The 8,870-nt window shown below is 55.0% G+C and overlaps 1 protein-coding gene and 1 pseudogene across 4 annotated transcripts in view; one reads left to right on the forward strand and one right to left on the reverse strand.

Moving 5' to 3' along the window:
- C1H1orf167 (chromosome 1 C1orf167 homolog) overlaps positions 1-5,131 on the reverse strand; it is a 29,443-nt gene extending 24,312 nt beyond the window's left edge. For 2 of the 4 annotated variants that reach the window (XM_054438874.2, XM_054438864.2), the window contains exons 1-3: positions 4,975-5,131; positions 2,495-2,634; positions 1-1,070 (exon numbers count right to left, since the gene is read on the reverse strand). The exon at positions 1-1,070 is cut by the window's left edge and continues 159 nt beyond it. In XM_054438874.2, coding sequence (XP_054294849.1) covers positions 1-1,070; positions 2,495-2,564 — 1,140 coding nt within the window. In that variant the 5' untranslated portion in view covers positions 2,565-2,634; positions 4,975-5,131. Of the gene's footprint in view, positions 1,071-2,494; positions 2,635-3,168; positions 3,261-4,974 lie in introns of all 4 variants that reach the window. The other 2 variants (XM_054438881.2, XM_054438854.2) reach the window with 2 other exon arrangements.
- LOC129008192 (protein enabled homolog) lies at positions 2,885-5,897 on the forward strand (annotated as a pseudogene).
- Positions 5,898-8,870: the final 2,973 nt, after the last annotated feature.

An 8,870-nucleotide genomic window follows, 5' to 3' on the forward strand; every position in this document is an offset into this window, starting at 1 on the left:
CCTGCTTCCCACCCCTCGAGGGAGACTGGGGTCACCCCTCTGTGCCCTGCCATCTGGAGACCAGGGGGAGCAGCTGTCTCCTGACCCTAGGGTGTGGGCAGGAGGGAGCTGCTGCTCAGGATTAAGGGAATCCTCAGTCAGTGTCCCCAAAGTGGTCTCAGGTGACATTAGCTTGCTTTGTGCCCAAGAGTCTGAGAGACTAGCCGGGGTCTCCAAGAAAGCTACAGTTTCCCTGTGGCCTCGAAGGCGTCTCCTCCTGTCATCCCAGGAAGCAAGGACAGGCTGGCTGGGCTGGGGGTGGGAGGAGAAGGGCTGGCCGCTGCTGGTCCAGAGGTTCTGCTGCACAGCAGCGGGGGGCTCCTGGGGTGCCTGGCACCTGAGTTGGGCTGCCTCCTGCGCCAGGCAACGTACGGAGGCCAGCAGCTGGTGGACGGCAGCATGGGATGGGGCCCGAGTCTGGTTCTGACTGGGGACAGCCAGGTCCTCCATGGTGAGAGGTTCCCCCACCAGCCTGGACCTCCAGCTCCCCAGGCCACCCCAGTATCTGAGGTCTGGGTGTGTGTGCCCATCGAGAGGGGCAAAGGCTTCAGTGGGCCTGAAGTCCCCGCTAGGGGTGCCTGGGGCCAGCAGTCTGGACTGCCTCAGGCAGGGAGACGGGCAAGCCAGTGGCTCTTGGGATAGGAGATGACCCCAGGGCAGCTTGTGGGGCCCAAAGCTCCCCCCAGGCTCTGGGCAGAGGTGGGGGCTGCTGGTCTCGTTGATGCTCAGGTTGCTCTGCTGGATGGCAAACTCTCGGGCCTTCCCTTGGCGCCTCCTGGCCGGGGACTGCAGGTTGCTCTGTTGCCAGAAGCTTGAATTGACCAGTCGGCCAGTCGTGTCCTTCAGAGCTAGGCCCAGGCAGGGACCAGGGCTGGCCAGGTTGGTCTGGACTCGGCAGGGCTCCTGGTCTAGCACTGCCCCTGGGGAGGGTGTGGCAGGAGGCCCTCCCCTCTCCACCTGGCACCTAGGCACCCACTGGTCATGTCTACTGCTCAGGCCGATGCCCAGGCTCCTCCGGAATCTTCGTTGCTCTAAAGAGAGGAGAGACAGTCATGCCTTGGGGGAGGACTTGGGTGGCTGGCACTCGGGTGGGACAGGTGGAGCTGTCCAGGCCTCGGAGCCAGGGAGGGGATGGGGCCCCAGCAGCGGGAGGGAGCTAAGACTTCCAGGGTCTGCTGCCAGCTCTGTCTCCCTGGGTGAAGCGATGGGCAGTCCCTGGGGCTCTTGGAGTAGGGGGGTCTTGGAGCTGGACAGAGGGAAGCAGAGAGATATTTAGGAGGCTGTTGAGGGGGTCCCAGGAGAGAGATGATGGTGGCTGGGATTGGGGTAGCAGGTGGGTAAAGAGAAGATTCAGATAAATTTCAGAGGTGGAGCCAGAGGGCTTGGAAGAGTCAGGTAATAAAGGGGAAAAAAAAGAAAAGAATCAAGGGGGACTCCTTGATTTCTGGCTTGAGCAAAGAGGTGGTGGGGGCAGAGGGCTGGGGTGAAAGCAGGACCCCATAGAGCAACGGCTAAAGGTAAGCTGCTCTGGGAACATGCAGAGGGGCCTTGGAGCTCCTCCCCAGCCCCCAAGCCCACTCCACAGGCACAGAGTCCTTGTGGGGATGGATGAGGTACCGGGAGGCTCTGGGCGCAGGGCCTGGCAGGTAGAGTGGGTCATAAAAGTTGCTGCCTTTGTGGATGGGAACTAAAGCTCAGAGAGGTCAAGCAACTTGCCTCATGGTCACACAGCTGGAACACGAAGAAACTGGGATGTGAATTCAAGAATCTGCATTTATTCTTGGGCTGCTTCCCTTCTTGGCTGGCGCCCAGCTCTGTGGCTTTCTTTCTTTCTTTCTTTTTTTTTTTTTTTTTGGAGACAGAGTCTTGCTCTGTCACCCAGGCTAGAGTGCAGTGGTTCCATCTTGGCTCACTACAACCTCTGCCTCCTGGGTTCAAGTGATTCTCCTCCCTCAGCCTCCTGAGTAGCTGGGATTACAGGTACCCGCCATCATGCCCGACTAATTTTTGTATTTTTGTAGAGACGGGGTTTCACCACGTTGGCCAGGCTGGTCTTGAACTCTTGACCTCAGGTGATACACCCACCTCAGCCTCTCAAAGTTCTGGGATTACAGGTGTGAGCCACCATGCCCGGCCCTCTGTGGCTTTCTTAAAGCCTCAGCAGCCTGAGCAGGGATGTCCCCAGGACTGACCTGTGGGGGCCCCATCTTAGCCAGGGGCACCAGCCAGGCCTGCTCCTGGTCCCCTCTCTTCCTGACCTCATTCTCCCAAGACCCCCCCTCCTTAGGCCCCAGGCTGGGAAGACTCTGTTCTATGTCCAGCCGACCGTGGGTGGCTGATCTCTGGAATTAGCCAGGCCCTGTAGGCTGGCCTGCCTGGGAGGGGGGCTCTGGGCCGATACCTAGAGGGGGCCCTGCTTCTGTAACCACCCATCCAGGCCCACTAAGCCTCTTGCCTGGCTTCGGGAGCACTGCAGGCTTTGGGGACACATTCTCCTTGTGGCTGGCATCAGACCTTATCTCCATGGGCTCAGGGACAGGAGTATCTTTGGTCCACTCCACAGTGAGTGGCCTGGTCTGTTTAATCAGATGGGCCCTGCGGGGAGAGGACAGGTTGCCCTGGCTCTCATTCAACCCCACCCCATTCTGATCCCTACCCCCTCCCTTTAGCAGTACTCCTGGCTGCTCTTGGCCTGGTCCCAGTTGCCTGGGGCCTGCCCCTCACTGTTCTGGTCTCTCAGGGGCTCCTCTCCCTGCCCTACTTATCACCCCCCTTTCCATAGTAAGTGTCCAGGTCAAATGCTGCCCCATCCTGCCCCCAGACCTCTCTGCATACAGGTCGGAACATGCAGGTCCAGCGACCTCCTCCACGCCTACCCAGACGTCTAACAGGCATCTCAGCATTAATATGTCCAAAACTGAACTCCAGGCGTCCCCACAACCAGCTCTCTCCCATCTCGGTGCCCCCCTTTTCCACGGATGGCAGCTCCGGCCTTCTGGTGGCTCAAACAAAAATCCTGGAGCCACCCCGATCCCTCTTCTCCCTCACACCAGCGGCTGCTCTGACAGGCTCTGCCTCCCACACGCATCCAGGATCTGACCCTGGAGCACTGGGCGGAGCGGCCCTCACCTGCCATCTCCCAACTGGTCGCCCTTATTCTGCCCTTGTCCTCACACCCAACAGCCTCCTCTTCACACAGCGGCAGGGTGATCCTGTGAACACTGAAATCAGATCATGCCCTGCCTCAACTCTAATGCCACAGAGGCTCTCCAGCCCCCTCAATGCCCCGTGAGCCTTCAAGGCTGTAGGCCAGAGGTTAGCAAATTACTGCCTGGGCCAGTGGTCTGTTATGTGAATAAAGTTATATTGAAACAAAGCCCATTTGTTTACAGATTGTCTGCTTTCCAGCTGCAATAGCAAAAGCTCAATAGCTGCAAGATACCTTAGGCTGCAAAACCTTTTCGTTTTTTTTTTTTTTTTTGAGCCAGAGTCTCACTTTGTTGCCCAGGCTGGTACAATGGCGTGATCCTGGCTCACTGCAACCTCCGCCTGCCTCCCTGGGCTCAAGGGATCCTCCCGCCTCAGCCTCTAAGACACTGGAACCACAGGCGCATGCCACCACGCCCGACTAATTTTTGTATTTTTGGGTAGAGACAAGGTTTCGCCATGATGGCCAGGATGGTTTCAAACTCCTGACCTCAGGTGATTGGCCTACCTCGGCCTCCCAAAGTGCTGGGATTACAGGCGTCAGCCACCACACCCAGCCCCGCGAAGTCTTTAAAATCCGGCTCCCAGTGATGGTCCTCCCCAACTCCTCTTCCCCTTGCCCACTGTCTTCCACACACACCAGCCCCCTGGCTGCTCCTCCAAATGGCACACATGCCCTCACCGCAGGGCCTTTGTGCTGCTGTCCCCAACGCCTTCAAGTCTTGCCTCCCACATCACAGCGAGCCCTCCCTGCCCACTGTCCCTCCAACTGCAGCAACCTGGCCTCTCCTCACTCTCTTTGCCCTGCACTTGCGGCCACCTAACATAGTGAAGAAATTAGTGTATTTCTCCCTCCAGTGGCCTAGGAGCCACACAAGGGCAGGCTGTCTTTTTTTTTTTTTTTTTTTCTTTTTGAGACGGAGTTTCACTCTTGTTGCCCAGGCTGGAGTGCAGTGGCGCAATCTTGGCTCACTGCAACCTCCGCCTCCCAGGTTCAAGCAATTCTCTTGCCTCAGCCTCCCAAGTAGCTGGGATTACAGGTGCCCGCCACAACACCCGGCTAATTTTTTGTATTTTTAGTAGAGACAGGGTTTCATCATGTTGGCCGGGCTGGTCTTGAACTCCTGACCTCAGGTAATCCACCCGCTCGGCCTCCCAAAGTGCTGGGATTACAGGCTTGAGCCACCACGCCCGGCCGGCACGCTGGTTTTGTTTTTGTTTTTTTTTCTCTGCTGGATTTGCAGCCCATAGAACAATGCCTGACCCCATACAAGCCCAGCAGGGGCTTGTAAATGTGTATTGAATAAATGACAACCGTGCTAAGCACCTTGCAGCCTTCAGCAGGCGTCCTGCCATTTAATCTGCATCGTAGCCCTGAGACTTAGGTTCCCTGTTTTAGAAATGAGGACAGGAGTTTAGAAGGGCCTGCCCCGCCCAAGGCCTCAGAGGGGGCACCCCAGGGCTGGCTGCACAGCGCAGGCTCCTAACCAGGAACACCCCACCATCCCCTCTTTCCCAAGTTGACTTGAGGCCGCTCAATCCACAGGAGACCTTCCTGCACCCCTGCCCCTCACGCCGGAGCTCTTCGGTCCATTTCTCCGCTCCTCGTCTCCCTCCCTTAGACTCCCCTCTCCCACTCCACCTCCACTCCTGTCCACTTAAGGGGGCTCACAGCCTCCCTCCTCTTCCCCCAAAAGAGTCTGAGGTCAGTTTCCTGCCCTCACGAACCTGCCCTCACGTGCGTGGGTCCTCCTCAGGTCCTCCTTCACCCAGTCGGATTTGAATCTAGACGGGGGCTGGGACCGCTAACGATCCCCGCAGGTCGCGGGCGGGAGGGGACGTCGGAAAGCAGAGCGTGCTGCCCCGCGCTTGGCCCCGCCCAGCCCTGAGCCGTGGGCGTGGCCACCGACGTCCTGGCACAGGTTTTGCGGGGTCCTCCGCAGGCAAGGCACGTGGTCCCAGGGCAACTTTTGCACGTGCAAGATGAGCGACATTCTCTTGGCCATCAGGTCCCTGGGAACCTCCTCCACCCTCTGCCCCGAATCCTGTGGCCGCATCATTGCTGCCACCAGGCGTGCCTCCTCCTGGCTCCTTCCCACACCTAGAGCTGCCTCCTGGAGCCCCCACCCACACCTGGGATACCCCCAGCCATGCCCCCACCACCTATGCCTCTTGGGGCTGCAGGACATGCCCCCGGCTCCCATTGGTAGGAACCCTATGGGCAGGACATCCGTCCGGGTCCTTGACACTCACATCCTCACCCGTTCCCAATAGGTGCGATGCCCCATCCAGGGATGTCTCAGATGCGGCTGGCACACCATGGCCCTCATGGCTGAGGACACCCCCGTGATGGGTCCCCAGGATCTGGGGGGCAGCCACCACCCTGATCACCACCTGGAATGCCTCATCCTGGACCTCCTCCAATGAGCATGTCCCCCGGGGGGTCTCGGTCTGGATCTCCCATTGGTCACCCAGGTCCTACGCCTCCATGGTATGTGTGGACCTCTTCCACTGATGCTGCCTCATGGATACACTGGCCCTCCCCAACACCCACCCTATGGCTTCCGGGTGGGCCTCTGCCTCCACCCAGACCCACTCCCTGGCCTCCAGTTCCCCCTCAAGGCCCACTTCGGGGCCCTCTCCCTCAGTAAATTCACATTCTTCTTCCTCCTGTTATATCTTCCCAATATCTTTTTGATTCCTTGGACCAGAGATGCTGCAGCTCCTTGCAACTAAGGTACTAATCCCTTTTAGCCTTCCCATCTTCCTTTTTAATGCCATTTTTTTTCCCAATAGAAGGTATTTCTTTTTCATGTTGGTCCTAAGTATTTTGCAAATGCAGAGGAAAATAAAACTATAACAAATTTCTTGTTAAAAAAAAGAAAGAAAGAAAGGCCAGGCACAGTGGCTCACACCTGTAATCCCAGCACTTTGGGAGGCTAAGGTGGACGGATCACAAGGTCAGGAGTTCAAGACCAGCCTGGCCAACATGGTGAAACCCTGTCTCTACTAAAAATACAAAAATTAGCCAGGCATGGTGGCGGGCACCTGTAATCCCAGCTACTCGGGAGGCTGAGGCAGGAGAATCGCTTGAACCTGAGAGGCAAGGGTTGCAGAGAGCCAAGATCCCGCCATTGCACTCCAGCCTGAGCAACAGACCAAGACTCTGTCTCAAAAAAAAAAAAAAAAAAAAGAAAAGAAAAGAAAAGAAAAAAAGAAAAGATTGGATGTGGTGGCTCATGCCTGTAATCCCAGCACTTTGGGAGGCCGAGGCAGCCGGATCATTTGAGGTCAGGAGTTCAAGACCAGCCTGGCCAACATGGCAAAATCCCATCTCTATTAAAAATACAAAAAGTAGCTGGTGTGATGGTGTGCACCTGTAATCCCAGCTATTCAGGAGGCTGAGGCAGGAGAATTGCTTGGACCTGGGAGGTGGAGGTTGCAGTGAGTGGTGATCATGCCACTACCCTCCAGCCTGGGTGACAGAGTGAGATTCTGTTTCAACAAAGAAAAAAAGAAAGAAAAGAAAAGAAAAAAAAGAAAGAAAAACTCTCCCAGCCTTCAGGCACCTCAGAAACTGGCCGGACTCCACCTTACTACCCAAGCTTCGCCGTGCAGTCAGCCTAGCTCGATCATACTTCCTTCAAGGCTGCAAAGGTCCGTCCACTTTCCACCTCCCAAACCTTTGCCCACATTGTTCCCCACTGTGCCCAGCCATCCCATTCCTTCCTCTGTCCAGACTGTATGTTTTCTCCTTTCTAAGCACCTGCTGGGAGAGGAAAGAGCATTCAGTCAGAAAACCTGTGATGAACTCCTTCTGCTGGCCAGGCGCAGTGGCTCACACCTGCAATCCCAGCACTTGGGCAGGCTGAGGTGGGAGGATCTCATAAGCCCAGGAATTCAAGACCAGCCTGGGCAACACTGCAAGACCTCATCACTACGAAAAAAAATACAAAAATCATCCGGGTGTGGTGGTGCACACCTGTGGTCCCACCTACTTGGGAGGTTGAGGCAGGAAGATTGCTTGAGCCCAGGAGTTCAAGGCTTCAGTGAGCCACGATCATGCCACTGCACTCCAGCCTGGGCAACAGAGTGAGACCCTGTCTCAAAAAAAAAAAAAAAATCCTGCTGCTGCTGTGTGATCTTAGGCAAGTCCCTAACCTCTCTAAACCTAAGGCTCCTCATCTGTAAAAGGGGGATGGTTAGGCCCGATGCAGTGGCTCACGCCTGTAATCCCAGTACTTTGGGAGGCCAAGGTGGGTGGATCACTTGAGGTCAGGAGCTCCAGACCAGCCTGGCCAACATGGCGAAACCCCGTCTCTACTAAAAATATAAAAATTAGCTGGGTGGTGGTGGTGCGTGCCTGTAGTCACAGCTACTGGGGAGGCTGAGGTAGGAGAATCTCTTGAACCCGGGAGGCAGAGGTTGCAGTGAGCCAAGATCGCGCCACTTCACTCCAGCCTGGGTGACAAGAGTGAAACTGTCTCAAACAAAACAAAACAAAACAAAAGTGGTGGGGGTGGTAACACCTCCCTCCCCTACCTCTCTGGCTTGATGTGAGGGTCAGATGTTTAACAAATAAATGCCAAAGAACTTTTTAAATGCTAAAGCAATTCTTGAAGAAGGAGTGGGGTGATTACTGCTCCCTTCATAGGTGTGTATGTCTAATCTTTCCTCCTAAACCTGGTGGATGGAAGCTTTTGTTCTTTAGGTTTATTTATTTTATTGTTTGTTTGTTTATTTTTTTTTTTGAGACGGAGTTTCGCTCTTGTTGCCCAGGCTCGAGTGCAATGGCGTGATCTCGGCTCACCTCAACCTCCACCTCCCAGGTTCAAGCGATTCTCCTGCCTCAGCCTCTGTAGTAGCTGGGATTACAGGCATGTGCCACCACGCCCGGCTAATTTTGTATTTTTAGTAGAGACAAGGTTTCTCCAGTTGGTCAGGCTGGTCTCAAACTCTCGACCTCAGGTGATCCGCCTGCCTCGGCCTGCCAAAGTGCTGGGATTACACGCATGAGCCACTGCGCCCAGCCTATTTATTTTTTGAGAAGGAGTTTCACTCTTGTTGCCCAGGCTGAAGTGCAGTGGTGCAACCTTGGCTCACTGGAACCTCCACTGGAATCTCTACCTCCTGGGTTAAAGTGATTCTCCTGCCTCAGTCTCCCGAGTAGCTGGGATTACAGGTGTGCACCACCATACCCAGCTAATTTTTTGTATTTTTCATAGAGACGGGGTTTCACCATGTTGGCCAGGCTGGTCTTGAACTCCTGACCCCAGGTGATCCACCTGCCTTGGCCTCCCAAAGTGCTGAGATTACAGGCGTGAGCCACCGCACCTGGCCTGTTCTTTAGGTTTTGACTCTCTTTTATCTGTAGTAATATTTTTTGCCTTAAAGTCAAATTTGTGGGATATTAATTTAGCACCACCAGTTCCACTTTGGTCCCTATTTGCCTGGTATAACTTTTTCATCCTTCTACCTTCAGCCTTCCCCTGTCCATAATTTTAGGTTTGTCATTTGTAAACACAATATAGCTGGAATTTTAAAAAATCTGATCTGATAATCTTGTATCTTGAGTTTAATTCATTTACAAATGTATGATTTTGACATATTTATTTTAACCATCT

The sequence above is a fragment of the Pongo pygmaeus genome, chromosome 1, assembly GCF_028885625.2.
Source record: "Pongo pygmaeus isolate AG05252 chromosome 1, NHGRI_mPonPyg2-v2.0_pri, whole genome shotgun sequence".
NCBI classification, from domain to species: Eukaryota; Metazoa; Chordata; class Mammalia; order Primates; family Hominidae; genus Pongo; species Pongo pygmaeus.